Raw genomic sequence first — 20345 nt, forward strand, 5'->3', positions numbered from 1 at the left:
ATTTTCACCATATACATACTATCGTTGTACATATAAAACAGAGGTGTTATAGCGATTAGTAACTGGGGGGATTCGAATGGAATTAAGGATGATTTAAGAAGAATGCTACTAAAACTGAAAAGATTAATGAAGAGTAAAATGATTTGTCCTCCAAGTAGCGCTATCTTACCTTGAACAGTGTAAGATAAATTTAAATTTAATTCATTCTAGTCCCAAAAGTGCCTTTGGGAACTTTAATTAGGTAGTTTATTTTAATACACGTACTTCAGAGTGGTTATTGATTTTACTCACCTGTCCTGATGACTCTTAATTTTAGCATTAAAGAAAGTGGGTGTGTTAGAAACTATCAGATCATCGAGAGTTTTCTTGTCGATGAACTTTCTTGAAAAATTATTTATAAACCATCAATAAATCTTAAGTGATTATGCAGTAAACATAATTTTTTATGAAGCAAACACCTGCAACTTATTGCCCATTTCGTATGATGTAAAGCAGAAGATTGACCTCTGGAGGAAATCTATTTTTGGACAAATTCCCATATTTCACCATTAAATATTTAATTTGATAATTTGTAAAGATGTTTCCCATACACGGAACAAATCTAATTAATGTGATCTCTAGCCATGAGAAGATTATTTCCGAGTTCACATTTTCTTTTATTCACACATTTATTTGCTGAAATTTGAGGGTCGTTAACGTGAAGGTTTACTATGGGAATATTTTTGTGCAAAATTTCAACTTCTCCATACCTCTCTTCATTTCGTGTTTAGCTGCATATTTGAACCATGTAATGTTTATTTATACCAATAAATTTAATAAAAGTCAGATCGAATGTGAAAAGAAAGAGAAGGAAGTTTGAAAAATATCAGAGAAGAAGGAATCCCCCAATATCAAATCAACCAGCAATTACCCCCAATCCAGTAGCAATTTACGTCCAACTAATCTCATATAAGTGAATATCGTCAGTTTATCTTCCATTTTGAAGGGGTTCGTCCGTTTGGAAGAAAAGCGAAGAAGGTGAGTAAAGCTTTGAGAAAGTTAGTAAAACCAAAGATGTTTAGAAAAACATACAAAACGCAGGCAAATTTTATTTTAGAATAGATACTCTACATAAATCTGCCCCTAATATATTCATTTCTTTTGCCTATCAACATTTGATAAATCTTAATCGGCACAATAAGATTTTATTTGCCACTATATAAACAATTTCATATTTTTCTATACATTTATTAAATATTAAGTTTATATGTAAATAATTTAAAATACATTTATGTATATACAAAACATATGTTGTATAAAATATAAACGAAATTCAAATGCGATTCTGAGTACTCAAAGGTACATAATGTACCTATACATAATAAATATCATCCTGTTTCACATTTTTATTGTGATGAGTGAAGTTTGTTTTTTTACAGTAGTGACATTAAATTCGTTTCATTTTGAAAATTTTCATGAGGCATTTTTTTTTTAGATTTTAGTACCCAACACGATTACTATTATTATTTAATTACATTGACATCTGATATATTTTGAAAAATCTCCATTTTAGATAGAACTTCACGGGTAGTGAAGGAATATATTGAATATACAATTTATTGATTTCTCTTTTGTTCAGCTATTCTGTTAAATTTTTGAGGATTTATCTATTCAAAATATAGGCCACGATAAAGCTAAAAAAATATAGAAAATACTTATTCAGAGAATTAAATACTATCGCAAATAAAAAAAAATATTTGGATGATGGAATAGAAAAAATAATAGCATAATCCAAATAAAATAAGGATGATTTTTTTCAATATTTATTAGGAAAGTTTACTAGTTGACACCCGTGATACATTAAAGTGGCATATTTGAATTTCATTAAATTTTCTCATTTTGTGCGACAGCATGAAATTTTTTGGCATTAAAGTAGTAAAAAATCAGGAATTTTCAATTAAAAATAATTTATTCCAGATTCGTTTTGCAATGTTTTCCTTCAAGGTGTCTACGAGTAAACTAATTCCTAAAATTTATTGTTCAAAGTTTCGGTGGTAAAGTATGTAGGTATATATGTATGTAGGTATTTCCTAATGTACATTATGCCTATACGTTTTCTATGGCACTTTTGGAGATTTAGTTTCCCTCTTTTTTTTTCAAAAAACGACCGCACAATTTACCTTGTGTGGTCCCCTGTTGGATGTTTAGAGCCGCAAGATATTACCATTTTATTGATTTATCATCGATGATAGCTCCCCTTCTACAGGCTGTCATCCTTCGATGAGGGTGGCAAAAGATTGGTGTTGCTGATAAATGTTACTTTGTGGCTGCTCCCATTGGTTGTGTTGCTTGTAGATGGGTACGTATTCTCGGCATTTGCTCCATGTTGAATCAGTGTTTCTTTGGCATCCACATGCTGGGTCACTTCGTTTACTCTTGTCACCAATTCGAGACGCTCATTGTGATTATCGTCGTCCACGGTGCTGCCATTACCTGCGCTCTTATTCAACTCTGTTAGTCAGACCTTCTCCTCACCGGGCACTTGTGGAGCACATCGCACAAACTGCAAGCCGAGCGGCTACATTGAAATTAACTAAATCCACTTTACGCGATGGTTAACTCTAAATAGCTACATTAAAATTATCCTTCCTCTATGGTCTCTTTGTGGCTCCATATTTGATTTAGGATTTTGTGCCTGCCAATTTAATAATGCAATACTTTCAGAAATAAAACAACGAGTTTCATTTCATAAATAATAATGCATTTATGAGAAGAAACAGTTTATACGTTTTTGTTTGTTATTTATTTTACCATAATACCTATACTACATTATTATCTTCTCTACCTACTCTTTTTGAACATTTATCTTGTGCATAAACTTTTGTCATGCTGTTTTTTTATTAAGAAACTTTAAACGAGGTACCTACTTACTTCGAAAATATAGGAAAAGTTTAGTAATGCTCGCATACTTTTCTGTGTATTTTCAGATTGATTTATAAGACGTACCGGCAAAATAATTTTAAATTGAAAATACAGAAATATAAGTAACTCTTATGCATTTCTTGACAAAATGCAATATGCAGAAATGTCTATGAAAGCAGCATCTTCTCTCTGATTCAACAAAGAAACCATATACAAACAATATTGATATGAAAGATAGCTACATTTTATAAAATTCTTCTACATAAATCCTATAGAGCTTCCCATTCGAGGTATGTTGTACATAAAGGTGTAGAACATTTTTAAGGCACAAAGTGGACAACAAAGAGAAGAAATTCCAATTTATAAATCGTTTTACTTTTTTTTTTTTCATTCTATTGTGCTTTGTGTGATTTGTTTCCGGGCCCTAACTTGAGCAAAACATTATTGCTTTGTAAGCATTAATTAAACTCCACTTACCGAAACTTGAGTTGCCGTGTAGGAATTCGCTCGTGGACGAAAAAAGAGGGTTCTCCATTTTCTCTTAACCTGAGCCATAACTTCACCATTAAAAAAGCAAAATAGTGAAGCAACACAAAGTCCCTGGAAATTGACAAAAAAAAGAATCACAGCTAAAAAAGCAACCCTATATCAATTTATCAGGATCATTTTTTATTGAGGTGTTATAATGAAGAATTTTAGGGTTGCTTCTTAAATAATTACGATAATATATCATTAAAAATGCTAAGCCTTTCGGTGGGTGATTAAATTTTTTACACAAGTGTCTGCACAAAAACAAGCTTTCAAGAGTATATACCTGAAATGAAGCTGTAAAAGCTGATACTGTCTCATAAACGCGCTCCCATGGATGTCCTGGCGCCGGTCTGAATGGTGTTAAAATATATTGCAGACCAAGAAGAGGAACGAGAAGAAGAGTCGCTCTAAAAAGACAATTTATCTTATTAATTAAGTAGCCTAAATTTTTCAGAACAGAAAGTTTTAATCCATTCAAAAATTTTGAATATTGCATGCAAATCTTCAAAAAAGTAATAAAATAAGGTTGAAAGAAATGTTATTAGCTCTCAAAGAGTTTATTTAATTCACACTCTCAAAAATATTTTTTTGATGTTTTAAAAGTCATTGATTTTCGAGCTAAATTCTGAAATCCAACATCAACCAACAAAATATCAAATCTCATACTTTATACGTGATTTTGTAGAATTTTGCAGCAATTGAGGGTAGACTGCAACTCTCATTCTGTTATTTATATAAATATATACATAAATAGGGATTGGTGTTACGTTAGTGCACCGTAATAAAGCTCATATGCTTTATATATATATGTATCTATACCTCAATGAAATGCAACGTACATATGTTTAAAAGGTGAAAGACGAGACAAAATATCATCATTTCTTATGAACAGGATCAGAGGCAAATTGTATTGTTTAGCTGGAGAATACTTTAAGACTTGTACATATTTTCTATTGCTACCACCCCTAAAACTTATATATATTTTTTTTTCTTTATTATCATTTTTTTTCATGTATTCATATTTCTCTCTCTCTCTCTTTTTCCATGGTCTTAAAGCTTTCTAGCTCTTCGAAACAAATGAACAAACTAAATTACCCCAACCCCTGGTCCATTCATTTTCACACATTTCAAGCTTTCGTTATACTTTCAGTCTAATAAATTAAAAAAGTTTATAATCTACTTAAAATTAAACAATAAAATGAGACTACACATTTAAAAAAAAATTGAGATGAAAATCAAATTTTGAGAGCTTATTTTTGTTCATTGTTATTTTCCCTTTTCTATTGTATGTAATAAATTGTTATGCTCTGCAAGAACATTTCGTTAAGTTTACATATAAAATTCATGGAAAATAAACATTTTCTTTTTGTATAAACTAACCTGAATGCCTGCAGAACGGTTCTAGATGGACCACCACCGTGTGGTCCTGCTGGAGCTTTCAGTTTCAGCAATAGCACTCGTACAATATTACACAGGAATAAAAGATTAAGTAGCATTGATATAACCACTGGAGCAACAAGTATGTTCGTATATGAGGTTTCATTCGCCCAACACCTAAAAGAGAAAAAGAGACGTTCAAAAATTTTGAATTTCCATGTTTTTATATTATAAAATTCATTAAAAAATAATGAATAAAAAATATTTTAACAAGGACTAATTAGTTGAAGTAAATAATTAAAAGGAAGAAACAGTGAAACTTACTGCATTGTGTCTGTTTCATCTCCATGTAATCCTCTGAGTAGTCCATATTGCACGATTACAATGGCAGGAGCACCCCATCCTAACCAAATTAACCACTTGACGAGCTTTTTCTCAGACACAAAAGCAGCCACGAGAACGGTGTGGAGATAAAAGCCCTCACATAGCATCCAGGCATAATTTGTGAGAAGGAAATAGTGGAGCACCAGGTGGAGAACAACACAGCCAACCTGGGTTGGTACATTTATGAATACAAAATATTACCCTCTGTACTTAGAATATTTAAATATATAGATAGTCTAACTAACTTCATTTCTCTCTAGAACCTCAGGCGATCCTAGTACAACTCGATACCAGAGCAGCCAGAGGGAATTGTTGGCGGCAAATGATGAAAACAGATTCATATGTAATGTAATTCTGGAACACTTGAGGGACCTGTTGAATAAATTTTAACATTTACGGTTGTCGGAAGAGCTGCCGAGAAAGCACACCCTTGTCGGTTTGGATACCACATAAAAGAGGAATAGGAACATATCCCTTTTGACAATAAAACCATATACTATTCTAACGAATTGTAATGTTGGGAAAATGGATAAAAATAAGATCTCATTAATATTTATTAACCCACATCGTCACGATGAAATGGAATTATTTTACGATTATAATCTGATTCTCTGAATTATACTGTGAAATGGTTATATGGGAGTCGTATAATATTTCATTCATGGTGAGGAAATCCTCAACTTTCGTGATATACGTGCTCAGAAATTCTTTTCATATTATTTATTTTCAAGACTGCATAATAAATAAAGTGCCGAAAAAGTCAGCAATGAGGAGAATGGCCATTTTTGGAAATATCCTGTGAATTTTCATCATTATATGTAGGTATATAAAAGCAAACATACACATATTACACGAGCATGTACCTACTATATCTTGTACATAGACTTTTATATAAGACATTTTATGTAACTTTTACATGCAAATATATCCCTTTTGGGAACGTGTATGTAATGTTTCATAAATTGACTTTCCTGTACTAAAGAATACGTACATATATATAGCTATACTATGTTAGTTCTTGTTTTAATAGTATTTTTGCAGATTTGACTTCAAGTATGAAAGCTATTTGGTGTACCCCATAGAATTCTGTACCAATCCCCCAAAATTTTATGACTTTACATATGACTTTCTCGAAATGCCTGCGCTGCGTTTGTATGTATCATTTTACATTTTTAATATTTCAGTAGAATATGAAGAAAATTAAATCTTTCCACCATATTTCAAATTTACGATAGCTCTTGAAAACTTAACAGAGGCGGACTTGTTCTATACACCATGAAAATCAAGCTCCCCGAAAAGATAATGAAATTTATGCAATAAAAAGGAAACTTACCTAAAATAACCTAGAATGACTAAGGATAATAAAATGGCTATCAAGGATATCGAATATCCTGTTTCGTATATTAAATTGACTTGCTGCCTCCACTGAAATATAAGTAAGACAAAATGACTAAGTTTCTGAATTTAATTAAAAACTATAAATTAAAATAGAATTTTATAATACAAAAGAACTCACTTCAAAATCAGCCAAATTAACACATGTTGTGTAGTTGGACCACGTTTTGTTAGTAAGGGGATGTTTGAACCACACTCCATCTATTCCACATTCTTTATGAGCATATCCTGTTTTTTTTTTTAATTTTAAATTCATGTCATATTTTGATTTTTTTTAAAATTGGGAATGAAAATTGCCTAGATTACTATTTAACTCACGGGTGGGGTCAAAACCAGTGACGAATTCTGGACATGGTGCAAATGCTGCAGTTCCTGCTTGTGTATTCGGCCAACAAAGCCATCCGTCGAACGTTCCTGGACAATAGGTACCTGTTAAACAATCGAGGTCAATTAGTCTGTTATCTGATAGAATTATGCTAGAGACTTCGAATGTTTGCAAAGCTCTCCGACCACAGTGCTTCAGAATTTTGTGCGAGAATCAATCGACCTCAAAATAATCTTAAAGCTCTTTTAATCGCAATTATTGTTAATGAAAGACAGTAATTCTCAAGTACCTACTATGTATTAATGTAGGTAACAAAAATCTATAGTCACTTTTATAATAAAGTAAAGTTCATTCAAACTTGAAGGCTAAATAACAATTACTAATTATTCCTTATGGAAATGTACCATAAAGAGGTGGTGTACAGGTAAAAAAAAAGTGAATGTAACCTTTGAACTTAGAATGAATATAGTATTTTATAATAAAAAATATCCTCACCATCTTCTATAGAGCTAATGGATTTGTTGAGTTCCTCCAAACACTCAAGGCGCTTTTGAATCAAAGGGTGTTCCGTTGTCGTTGTCGACATGGAACTGGGAGTCATTATTTTGTTGTGCCACTATTCTAAATGGGCGCGTCTAGAAAAAAAAGTACATACAAAGGAATAAATATAGGGTAAGAGTCACTAATTTAAATTATAATGATGAGGTATAAATTAGTAGATTTTCTATGCTAATTGGGTTAATATTGTAATGTTGTTCACATGATTTAAAAAATAATAAGGAACTATCTCAAAAAAAAGTTGCATATTAAAGTATCGTATATCTTTTTTTTTTTTTTTACAAATTTGCTTACTCATAAATACGCTACATACAGGTATCTACAAACCACCTTAGTTTTATATTTTGCATTATTTTACATGAGACTTTTGCTTTTGAACGAGTACATAGAACACATTGGGAATAGTCTGTGTTGTGCTCATACCGGGGTATAGATAACTTTACATAAATTGAAAATCCTGAAAAGCCGTTTTCATTCGCTTTGAGGCAGAACTAAAGGATTTATATACACTTCAGTGATTGAAATAAATGTGTGAGCAAGCATACAAGTAGATGGGATTTCAATGAAAAAAGCCTGGGATTGAAAACGAATTATGTGAAATCGATTACAGTAAATTGTAGTGAAAGAATAGAGATATATACTGATATTGGTTTCAATCGCTTCAATCGTTTAACGTTGCACGTCCAAATGGAATTCTATATAGCTATTTTGTTTTACAGAAAAAAAGTGCAAAGTTGTGGACAGTCAACGTAATAAAATTGGGTAATGCAGAATAAAAGTCACGAGACTGCTAGAAGAGTTTTGTAATTTCTCTAACTTATTTAGAAGAATTCAAACGATTAGGTATGATTAGATTTTGTTTTTCTTTGTAAATATAAAAATATAAAAAAATAAAAAATAAATTCTTTTTCATTATGTATTAGCAGAAGTCGTAGAAGTAGAAGAAACACGGAAGTCTGGAATGGAATTAACATTCTATTTGAAAACTTTGGAATGAAAAGAAACCCCTGCAAGCATCATCTGAAGATGATTAGTGTTTTTTTTATTACATCTTAGATTTCTTTTATTTGATTCTTTGGGCTGGAAATTGTTTTCTTCCAACAGAACAGAAATGTTTTTCCTCCATCATACTTTACTTCCTTCTATTTGAGAAAACAATTTAAGGTAATTTATCATAAAAGTTATTACAGTAATCATTATCATTTTATGATTAAAGTTTATTTGTTTATATCTTTATGTAAATTGTTCTTTTCGATTATTATTTCCATTAATAATTCTTTATATTAATTAAATTTATTCTGATTTTATAATGATGTTAAGTTCACATAAAAGCTTTTATAACACATTCAACTAACCATTCTCAGTGTATCTCTAATCAAAAACATAAATAAAATTCTATTTTGGGTAATGTGAGTACATCATAATAATATGTACCTACCTATATCATATAGTATGTCAGTCATGTTATAAATTAAAATGTAAACTCAACAGGAACTATATCTTTGTGTTCTATGCATTGAAAAACTTCTTCAGCTTATCAACAATATTCGCAGTTAGAAAATTCCGGAGTGAAGTAAAAATTATGAAGTGAATACATAATGTAAAGCAGGTAAATTTATATCTCTTCAGGTGACTAACGTTATCCTTGACGCTACGTTGTAAATGTGATGCAGCAGTAGCCACAAAGATAGGACACTTGAGACAATGTGCAAGAGTTCAGAGAAGTTTAATTAAAAACCATTTATTTCTCTCCCCCTATGACAGGGAGCAAAGTGTATTGTGTAGGAAAAGTTAATAAATAGAAAATGTTGGTAAGTGTTGAGGATAATTTTCGATTAGATATATTATTAATGTTTTATGAATTATTCTCATACTACTCACCGCATATTCCCAACTCTAACCGTAATTATAATTATTACACCTATTGATTTAGAATGTAAAATAATTTATTACGTAAACTAAACCTCTTGCAGGCTATTTATCAAAAGAATTAGTTGCTTGTCACATCTGGCAAATTTAATGTAGATAGAATTCACAACGTACATACCTGGCTGATTAAACAGACATAAGTTAGAGGCAATGTTCTTGTTTTCAGTTTAAATGAAATTTAATTTCCAGCGAAACATCGAAAAGGCGTGTGATATTTATTAATGACATATTAATGCGTCAGTTGTTACATATTTAATGCTCAATCTCGAGCATTTTGCACCGCTTAGAAATTGGAATTATCATCTTCTTTGCACGTTGCCACCTATAAAATTAGTACTTAAGAAGATTAACCGACCCAAAAACAAATTTGGCTATTACGGGTGTGCTATTAGAGAACCTCACACAGTTTTAGATGTAGCATGCGCGAAAATACATATAGATGTTTACTTTTTCGCCAACAACTTCGTGTGGTATACAAATTGTAAATATTAACGAAGAATGCTATTTGACCGTGGTTTTGACCCAGGAAGATCGATCGCTTACATACATCGTCCGTCTTTGCAGTTTTTACTTCAATAATCATATTTCAACAAGTATTTCAGAAAGAAATGCTCGCGTTGGAATGAAATGAATGAGCTACTTCTTATTATTTTTTCTTCTAATATAATTTATGCCACCCAAGAAATCAAAATTTTAACACAATTAGAAGAATTATAATTTATATATTTTATCATTCTTTAATTTATGCGAAAATAAAAATTATACTGGTCAATCCTAGTTCCTCGACTTTCTTTGTGCTCTCATGTTAACCAAAGAATGTATAGAAATAGAATAGAATTTATTTTCTTTTAAAATTGTTGTTTGTAAAGCCAAAATTTGGTGTTTCTTTACAAAACAAATAACTTGTTTAATTAAAATTTTGGTTAAAATAGGTATAAGAAAATTTGTTTGCGGTAAATCTTTTACACTGCTTAGAAGATGTTGACTCTATATACATACATACATATGTAGATACACAATAATGACATCAATGATAAACATATAAATTTTCTTATGGATTTGTTAAAATAAAAATATAAGATAAAAAATTATCAAATATTATTATAATATTGTATTAATAGACTAGGTACATATACATGTATGAAGCTACTTAATATAAGTTGCGTATACTCTTAACTTGATCTCAAAATTGTAGCTGATAGTAACAGTAGTGTAAGAAACGATGCTAATATATTTTTCTTCTGTTGTTTCCTTCATATCTGACATTTCATCTACCTATATATTTTTTCAATATTATATTTTTCCTCTTGGGGCTTTTCGACATATATATGCTAATATCCGTCTTTTCAGAATCTCCAGTAAACTCATCCCATAAATGTACATATGAAGTCTCACATGGGTTTATGTTGTTGTTGGAATGATAACATTTTTATATTATTCTCGTTCAAATAAATCAGTTTAGACTGATTCGTTTTCTCTTTAAAATTTTTAAAATTTCAGAAAAGTGGTTTATAAAAGAATTCTTCTCTGTATGTGCTTGCTATATGGATTGAATATAAACAGATTGATAAAAGAAAATGTACACACAAAAAAATGCGCGTAGTAATAAATACTGTTCCCATACAAAATTCCATTAGATTCTACTACGTTAGCTTTTGAATACGCGCCTATAATGCATATTGTAGCTTCAAAAGCTATTGCATTTTAGAATCTACTATGTTAGCTTTTGAAAACGCGCCAATAATGCATAATGTAGTTTGTACTATGCACAGGTCAAATCAATCACAAGCATTTTTAATTTAACTACGTACAATGTTACATACATTGCGTGTACCATATTGATATTATTTCGTGTTGCTTTAGGTATTAAAATACATTGTTTTTCATTTCATTTCATTTATTTTATTTCCACCTCATTTTTTAATACACTTTTTTCTACACACACGTAATTAAACACATCCTTTTTGGTTCCTTGCTGCCAGGACTTGTGCTCATTTCTGTATCTTCCTTCTTCAGCCTTTCCAGCTTGATGATTTGGGGGGAAATTGCAGCATTTTTTCCTGAAAAAAAAAAAGAAACAATGTTTTAATCAAATGATTGATCAAATGAAAATAAAATATTAATTATAATACATACGATCCACGTCATTCCAGGATAGATTTTTCAGTAATAGTTTGTCGACACCGCTATCCTTGTTGATTCACAGATCGCTCACTTTTCCGGAAAACTTTTTTCTCCATCATCCTGGCTATTGAAAAATTTCTGAAAAACAAATTCGTTTAATATACTGAACTGGAGAGCATTTATGTTGTATATGGAAAGTCTTACCTTTTTATCAAATTAAAAAGATTGAACATTTTTTACAATGGAGACGCCCGAGACGCCCCAATCCACTTTATACTTTTATTTTCCATTTTTTAAACTGTTTTCTTTTAACTTGTCTTCGTATTGAGTCGAATTAATTTTGCGTATGAGAAAAAGGGATTTCAATACCGAAAAAATTTAACAGTTAATATTCAGAATTAGGATCAAAAACAAATATTTTGAATCTATCTACGAAGAATTATACTTTTAAATATTTTACATAGTAGATTATTATTAGTTGGTATACCACAATCGTGGCATACCAAGTATTGTAATCGTCGGAAAAACCGACCACTTCAGATCGGGCTCAAACTTGGTATGAGCACGTTTTAGACATCCCACATTATGAAAATGGTGGTGGAAAATTTTTGATCCGGCCGGCCTGCCGTCCTGCCGTCCTGCCGTCCGGGACTCTAAACTTTGCCTTATATCTCGAGAACGGTGAGAGATAGAGCCTTCAGGTTTGAAGTTTTCTATAGAAATGTGGGTGTAAAATTTAATTTTTTTGCATTTTCAAAATCCAAGATGGCCGCCATCCGCCATTTTGAAATACTGTCAACCAGTTTCCTTATAGCTAGAGGTCTGAAACTTTAGTATGTTGTAGTGCTCAGTGAGATGTTTTCATCGATAACTCATACTTGAAAATCGGTCAAGCGGTTAAGCAAATATGGCGGTCTAAAGCAAAAAGTGTTTTTTCGATATAACTCGAGAACGGCTTGACCGATTTTGACCGTCTTGGTATCAAATGAAAGGTTTCAAGAAGCTCTACAACTGTCTAAAACATTCCTAGTTCCAAAAATATCCGCAAGAGGCGCTAAAATCAAAAACAAAAATTGCCTAACTTTAAAGGGCAATATCTCCGAATCCCCATCATCGATTTCTTTTAAATTTTGATATGTTGTAGCCTAAGTCAATATCTTTCACCAGTCCGAAAATGAAGAAAATCTATGTCGCCGTTTAGAAGATATAGCCATTTGAAAAATTCTTGAATTTGAAAAGTTGTAAGAGCCATATCTCCTGAACCGCTTGCCCGATTTTGCTCATCTTGGTATTAAATTAAAGGTTTTGCAATTCTCTACAACTTTCTAGAACATCAGAAACCTCTAGAACCATTTCTTGAGGACAAAAAGTGCAAAAAACTGTTTTGGTGAAACAAAAAACCGCCATTTTTGTTCTAGATGTGACTTTGAAAATTATTGAAATTTATGTCAATTTATAGCCTATTTTAATACCTTTCCAAAACTAGTCAAGAATTTTCTATAGGTCTTATAGAACTTCAGATATGAGCATTTTTATCTTTCATATTGATGAATTTCATAAAAAAAATCAACTTTGCCTACTAATCCTACTTACAAATTAAATTACAACGCATAGACTGACCCATCCGCGTTGTGGTATACCAACTCTAATAACTGGACGCGTTATGATTGACTTTGAATATGGAAGAAATTGAATCTAAACCTAAAAATATACTTTCAATATTTTACGTAGTAAATATTACTATATGAATCAATAATTTGGGTATAGTAGTTTTTAAATTGCTTAACTTTTGTTTCAATCGTTCTTATTTTTGAATCAAAAGCTTTTCATAATATACTTTACAATAATCGCGAATTTTCGTGATTGAATCAAAATTTTTACACATTTTAAAAACAAAACAGCATTTTTTTAGTATTCACTGCTAAAATTTTTTTGTGTGTATAAAAGAGTGTCATCAACTCATAAAAGTTGGTGCCATGATAGGTACATATTTTTCCAAAGCATTTGTTATACGCATGTGTGTCATTTCTTTCGTAGATGAAAACGGCTGAATTTCACACCTTATAAAATCATAATGCGAAATGACGGAGATAAGAACGGATGATGAAGTCAAACATCAAACAACTTTTGCCTCATGATTTTCTCACGTTCATATTACAAAGTATTAAATTACGGAAAATCTTATAAATGAGGAACTTTAAACTTTTCCACCACATTCTTACGACTACGCCATATTCCGGGTATAAAAGAGATTGCCTTTCTCACGTGTCAGCTCTTTTTTGTTGTCAATCACATTACACGACGTGAATGGTAGCTTTTCAAAAGGAAAATATTTATAAAGCCTTGTCGGCGATTTGTTTACCTGAAAATCTCACAAAATATGTCTTACAGCTTCCAATATAGCTTTTACCCCCGGTTGCTCATCATTATATGGACAAAGATAGTATGGTTTGGATATGCTTTTTTTTTCCTTTCGAGTAGAAATTTATGCAATTTTATAGTCTTTTTACATGAAAAAATTAATCAAGCAAAATTGAATTTAAACACAATGGATTTATTGTGTGAAATTTATTCATTCTGTCGCGTCATTTAATATTCATGATGCAATTTCGTTGCACTCCCTTCTTAATTCCGAATGCACAATGAGCTCAAAATCTCCAGCCATGTTGGATATTTTTTCGGTGCTATTTATTCTATGTGCTTATTGAAATGCATATTATGTATGTACCTTTAAGTACATACAGATACTAGGCAAAAATAAATGATTAGTCACACAAAATACATTTGGATAATATTTAATAAAATAAAAAATAAATAAAATAAATAAAAATAAATTTACGATATATAAATAAAGAATGTAAAATTAAATGGTAGCTACAACAATCATCAAGAGGAAAAGGAGAAAAGGCAGGTTGAAACAGGATGTATAAATTTCACAGTTTATCACATAAAAGCTTCAATCTTTCTCTAATTTAAATTGATTCAATTAGAGAGTATAATACGCAGATACTATACACACAGGGGTGTTGGGTGCTTGTGTGGTATAAATGGGGATAAAGGGGATGACCTGGAACTCCTACTGGATATTATTGATTATTTCCACCCATCCGCAACCCCAAGCCAAAGGCACAGCAGGTGTTGTTCGCGGTGAAGCCCCTCTAAAACTCTGTGGCATCCTCAACCTGTTGAATGTGTATAGTCGTACCATACCATCAGGTAGAATTTTGTGGAGAGGAGTAACTTTTAAATTAGTCCTACATTTTGCACGACGAGCTTCACAGTTGGGGACGGGAATTACGCTTAAGAACATTGCCGAGTGGACACTTAAATATCGGCGAACACCAGACGAATGGATTAAACTTTAATGGCTTCTTTAAATATAGATATAGTTTACACACGTATAGATAGATGCAAATTTCAAACTATACATAAATTACTTTAGGAAGCATTTCATGTTAATGGGTGGTTGACATATCAATCTCAGAACCAATATTGATTCTTTCAATTTTCCCATAATATTGTAAATGCTGGGTATTATGAATAATTATTTTGTACGTGTTTTTTTTCGTTACATGTTGCTTTTAATGTTCTCAATTTCATTCTTATGTACTATGGTGGATGTGTACTTTTTTTTCCTTTTGATGTTTTAAATTGAGGTCAATTGAAAAGGTATGTATAAATAATAAAGGTAACGCCCAAACGATAAATAGCACATTCTTCTTTAACAAAACATTACCTAATACATCGTTAGGCAAATTGTGAATTTATCAAAAAATATAAGAAGTTCAACGATGATTTAATAATTTCCGTAAGTTTACTTTACTGCCACTAATGAAAAGATTAACCAGAAATCATTGATAATTTTAAACTAAAAGTGGTTGACATTTTCCTGGAGATACTACCCGTTCATAACTTACTTGTGTATGTATGTAATGAGATATATGGGAAAAGGCAAGGCAGTGGTCTGTGACAAAACTTTGTATCTTCATGAATATTAAGCTATGTACCTATACCCATATTTATTGTTCACATGGGACTTAAAAAAGTAAAAATATCACTTCACACCTCCCTTTTGAGGACGCTGGTTGCAAATTTACATGAAATTTAATGAAATGGCTTTCATGTATCAGCAGAGATTGGTCATATAAAGTGCCTTTTTGTGTGAAGTAAGCCATTAGTATTCGTTCATAGACTATGCTTAATATTGCAATGAATCTATGAGAATTAATATGGTCAACTACACAATTATTAGAGTTCCGATAAAAATTGATCACTTCCGATTTAACGTAAACTTTAGACTTTAGAACATTTTAAAACTTTTTTTTTGAACAATTTTTCTGCTCAATTTTTTTCAAAATAATAATTTATTCTCCTTTACTTAAAGGTTACTTTAATAAAACGTCTATACTTTATCCCTTTTAAGAAAAAAAAACAGATATCCCATTGAAATTCATGTAATTTGCATTTCATTTAAGATCTCATTCCTTGATTTTCCCTTTTTTCGTACAAGGGATAGACAATAGATGTTTTGATTCTTTCTTTCGAAACAAATCCCAAACAAGCTTGTACATATATTATGTACATAATATAAATTGTTTTAAATTGACTAAATAAAATTGTAGATACCAATAATGGAGGCTTTCTTGCCTTCTTTTATTTTTATGGCTATGTGCGTGCGATGCAGTCTAACACCATCAGTTTAATTTCTTTCATACTTTAGCTCAAATAGATTAGGCACATTTATCCGCAAACTAAGTGACGTTTTGATGAAAAAAGTAAACATAATTATGTACAGAAGAAAAGAATGGTATATAGGTATCATGAAGAAAGAATATTTTGCCTAAGATTAACATGAGTTGTGATGCCTGCAAGAAATGTGAGGAAAATTGTATTTCTATATAGCACCTCTATTAGACGAAGGAGACAACCACTTACAGGAGGAGGATGTTGAAAGAGGAATCCCAAAATGTTACACGATAAGCACGTAATAGCAGCACTCAATGGTTGATAAGTGGTTCACATTGTATCTTTGGAATGGGAGTAAGTCAATAATAGCAAACGTCTTTAGAATAGGAGGGTAATTAGAGTCAATTTATGTTATCGATCAACTTACTTAGAAAATTATTTTAAGGTAATCACACAGAACAAATCCAACGTACTTGTTTATGTGTTAAATTAACTACATAGTTCACATAATTTATAAACGATAACATACGTTCTATGACATATTAATTTGGTAAGATTGTACAATACATCTTTAACTAATTTTTAGATTTATAAAACAACTTTTTTTTTTGAATTGGATGAAAAATATAATTTAACCAAATGGAAAGAATTGTGTATGTGTGTATTTTTTTTGTTTAATAGAAAAGAATATAATCACGATAACCACACAGGAGAACAACAACCAAAAGATTGGAACACACTACTATAAGAGGCAAAGTGTTAATCCGCTTAATCCAAATATTTTTGCTGTGGAATATACGAAGAAGGTGTATTTTAAAATTACTTGATGTCTACGATGGACAATATGCAAACACTGAATCTTTGGTGACTCTCTCTGGAGATGCTGGCGTAATCGTCAAAAGTGCACCGGTTTCACCCACATGACAACTAAATTGGGTAGCTGAACTTGACACAAATGAACCCAATTTTTTTATATGCTCACCAAGTAAAACTATAAGCACCAAGAGTGTAATTTCAGTTAATTAACAGATAGCACACTTTCAAATTCAATTAACACCAATGCCAATACAATCGATTGCTGATGGCTATTTTACATCCACTATATTCCATGTAGCATAATTAACACTATCACGGATTAACTTGCTGTTAAATGTCGCCTCACCTGCAACACTACCACTTTTATGTCTTTTATCAGTTTCGTCGTCTTATTTGTTTTGATTCTCACAGTGATGAAAAATATACGAATAAGAGATGTACGACACAGAGGTATAATTTTAAATGTCAATACCGAGTTTGCGATATTTTCGAGAGTCTCTTCACAATCAATGGAGCAGACCCCTCTTCTTGAGGGTTTTTTTTTGGTCTTTATTTTTGTAATTTCTTGCGAAATGGCACACGATTAACCCCGGCGACGGTTGCTGAGTGACTGAGAATTAAGATTGCAAGAGTCAAATGAAGTTCCCTCTCAAAACCCAATTTATTCTGGTGTGCTGTGTAAATTTGCGACTCTGCGGCTCCACAATGAACTCTACAGTATCACAAACGCCCGCGTACTGATATCCACAAGCTGGTGATGTGAACTCCCGAGACACTGGCAAAGCAAAGTGTTGCGGGAGCCGTTGAGCTTTTTGAACTTCTCCCTAAACCGGCGCGAAGAGAGTGAAATGTGTATTGTAAGCATTGGAGAGAATTCTTTTTTCTCAAATATTGCATTACATTCACCCACAATATTACTCTCTTGACAAGAGAATAATACGCGAGAGTTATTTAAGAGAGAACACACTCAATTAAATGTTAAAAGGTTGAGAATATGAGAGAATTCGCTGTTGGGTATATATAAGTGCAACGCACATTTTTTATTATATACTTAAGGCAAAAAAGCTCACTGGAATACCAAAGTAGGTACCTCTGCACGGAGAAAAGCTCGTTTGCGTTGCATTTTCATTAACTTAATTTATTGGATTTTTTTTGTTTCTATCATATAAATTGAAACGAAGCATTACAAAGCCATAACACCAAGTAAAATATAAAGCAGAAAAAGAGAGTATATTATCATTTGAATTTAAATTTTTAGTGCATCATAACAAGCATTTTAGTACTTACATCAGTCAGGTTCTGGGTAGAAAATCTTGGTATGGTACTTATGGATAAAATTCTCTGAAATTTGTGTATTTACTTAAGTACATGTACATACGTATGTATATTATGTTCTTATTACTTCACAGTTATATAGATACGTTCACATTGCATATAGAAAAAGCACAGCAATTAAATGGTTAAATTGAGGTCTGTTCGTAATTGGTAAATGTTTTAGAAAAGAATTCCAATTCAATCTTTTCAACCACATAAAGATGAACATTAAGAGAAATTCTCTTCTACTGTACATTACACACGAAAACGGCTGCATATAGCTTTACAATTTTTTTTCAAAAAAAATTTTTTTCTATTAAATTAAATAAATACAATATAGCGAACATGAAGATAATTCTCATATTTTATACCTACCTATAACTTTCTCATACCGGAAGAATACCGATAAATCGAGTTAAAGAATTAAAATAATGTGTGAATGTGACTGGAGTGAGAAGCAATAATAAAATTCTCGAGAACGCAGGTTTGAGAAGTGACTTGTACGGTTTGTAGAAATTAAACTTGGGAGAAGAATTTAATTTATCTCTCAAGTGGAAGTATGCAAAAAAAACATATTGCCTACATAATTTGCACGTTTTCGAACACACAATAGAAAAGGTCTGTTAAAATATCCTTTCGAGAGAAAGCTTTTAGGAATTGTATCATGTTGCTTTGGTCTTTTAAATATCTCTTGCTTTTTGAAAGCGAAATAAGTGTCAGAATGAGAAAAGATATTTATTAACCTCGAGTATAAATTAATTAATCTACCCTTATTTTTGACCTAAAAATTCAATGGTTAAATTTTGGGATTTTCTTTGCTCCATCATTTATACTTGAATTGTGTCCAAAAGTATGTGTACTGTATATAAACTAAATATATAATCATAGGGGCATATTTGAGAAGGATATGCTGAGTTGGGATTTTCCCTCCAACGCATCATAGCTCTCTTCTATAAGTATGTTGTCGTGGTCTCAAATGAGAAAACTTCTCAATATAACTTGAGAATCAATCATTAACAAAATGCTCTCCTGTGGTTTGTAATGTGATTGATTGATTTGAAAGCTATGCTCATGAGAATCATTCTTTCATTGTGTAATATGCTAGTGTTAAGAATTTTGGGATCTATTATACACCAATGTATACAGCTATAGGCTAAGGATTTGCTTGTGAAAGCAAATTTAGTCAGGCAAATTGCCATGAGATCCCTCAAATTGCTCGTATTTTATAACTGGTGGTTGTTGAAGCGATAAATGTAATTAATTCCGGAGATTTCCCACAAAATGAATTACACATCACAGAATCTTCAACGAAAAAAAGAACACATTGCAAGGGATCGTGGAACAAAGTGTAGGTATGTCGTTGTATATAAATAAAACTTCTTAATTTAATTTAACCATACGTGGTTAATTTACATTTTGTGTATATATACAGTTAACAAAATATGCAACATAAAAGACTATATTAAACGTTGACTCTGAGCTTAAATAAGTTTCGGTCTGACAAATTAAATATTATTTAATTATATCTTTAAAGCATCTCATGTCAAAAATGTTAACTAACAATAAGAGAAATCACTAAGATTTTACACATAATTAAAAAAGACATTATCCACTAGGAAGGTTTTACTGTTGTTTTTTTGAGCAAGTTATATTGCTTACAAAGGTACGATGGTTATATAATGAATTACGAATTTTGCGCAATATCCAATAAATCATTCATTTTTCAGTAATTAAATTTGTAAAAAGTAAATTTTTGCAGGAAATTGTAAAAAGTTTAATACGCACACATATTTCCATTCAATTTATTCATTTTGGAACTTGCTGATTGAATTTCCTCTTTGAAAGGAATCTGAAAGCGCATTCCAAACATCTTTCAGCATAAATATTGTCATAAATACTGCTTTAATGTTTCATCACGTAATATTTTTAATACACAGCATCGGAAATATTATGCATAACTCTAAAGATATGCAATTCTGCATGGGTTTATATCATCAATATTAAA

The 20345-nt window shown here is 31.3% G+C and overlaps 1 protein-coding gene across 9 annotated transcripts; it reads right to left on the reverse strand.

The window, feature by feature from the left end:
• Positions 1–1056: 1056 nt before the first annotated feature.
• LOC129785852 (calcitonin gene-related peptide type 1 receptor) lies at positions 1057–17765 on the reverse strand. 9 transcript variants are annotated; one of them, XM_055820502.1, is made up of 12 exons: positions 16638–16653; positions 16460–16551; positions 7409–7548; positions 6907–7017; positions 6710–6816; positions 6527–6618; positions 5439–5565; positions 5134–5360; positions 4813–4986; positions 3716–3839; positions 3379–3501; positions 1057–2479 (listed from the first exon to the last, which is right to left on the reverse strand). In XM_055820502.1, exons 3-12 carry the CDS (start codon positions 7512–7514, stop codon positions 2240–2242), a joined length of 1431 nt encoding a protein of 476 aa, XP_055676477.1. In that variant the 5' UTR covers positions 7515–7548; positions 16460–16551; positions 16638–16653; the 3' UTR covers positions 1057–2239. The 9 variants fall into 9 exon arrangements, with proteins under 9 accessions (XP_055676477.1, XP_055676474.1, XP_055676473.1 ...); XM_055820499.1 differs by lacking the exons at positions 16460–16551; positions 16638–16653 and adding an exon at positions 17193–17765; XM_055820498.1 differs by lacking the exons at positions 16460–16551; positions 16638–16653 and adding an exon at positions 17034–17765.
• Between the last annotated feature and the right edge of the window lie 2580 nt (positions 17766–20345).

The sequence above is a fragment of the Lutzomyia longipalpis genome, chromosome 1 (genome assembly GCF_024334085.1).
Source record: "Lutzomyia longipalpis isolate SR_M1_2022 chromosome 1, ASM2433408v1".
Classification (NCBI taxonomy): domain Eukaryota; kingdom Metazoa; phylum Arthropoda; class Insecta; order Diptera; family Psychodidae; genus Lutzomyia; species Lutzomyia longipalpis.

What these genes read in the sequence shown, in the direction of transcription:
- LOC129785852 (XM_055820499.1), bottom strand. Translation starts at nt 7,514, where the DNA reads ATGACTCCCAGTTCCATGTCGACAACGACAACGGAACACCCTTTGATT. An exon ending in CATTAGCTCTATAGAAGATG is followed by an intron (nt 7,018 to 7,408) that starts GTGAGGATATTT and finishes ATTGTTTAACAG; the next exon opens with GTACCTATTGTCCAGGAACG. An exon ending in ACCGTTCTGCAGGCATTCAG is followed by an intron (nt 3,840 to 4,812) that starts GTTAGTTTATAC and finishes TTGTCTTTTTAG; the next exon opens with AGCGACTCTTCTTCTCGTTC.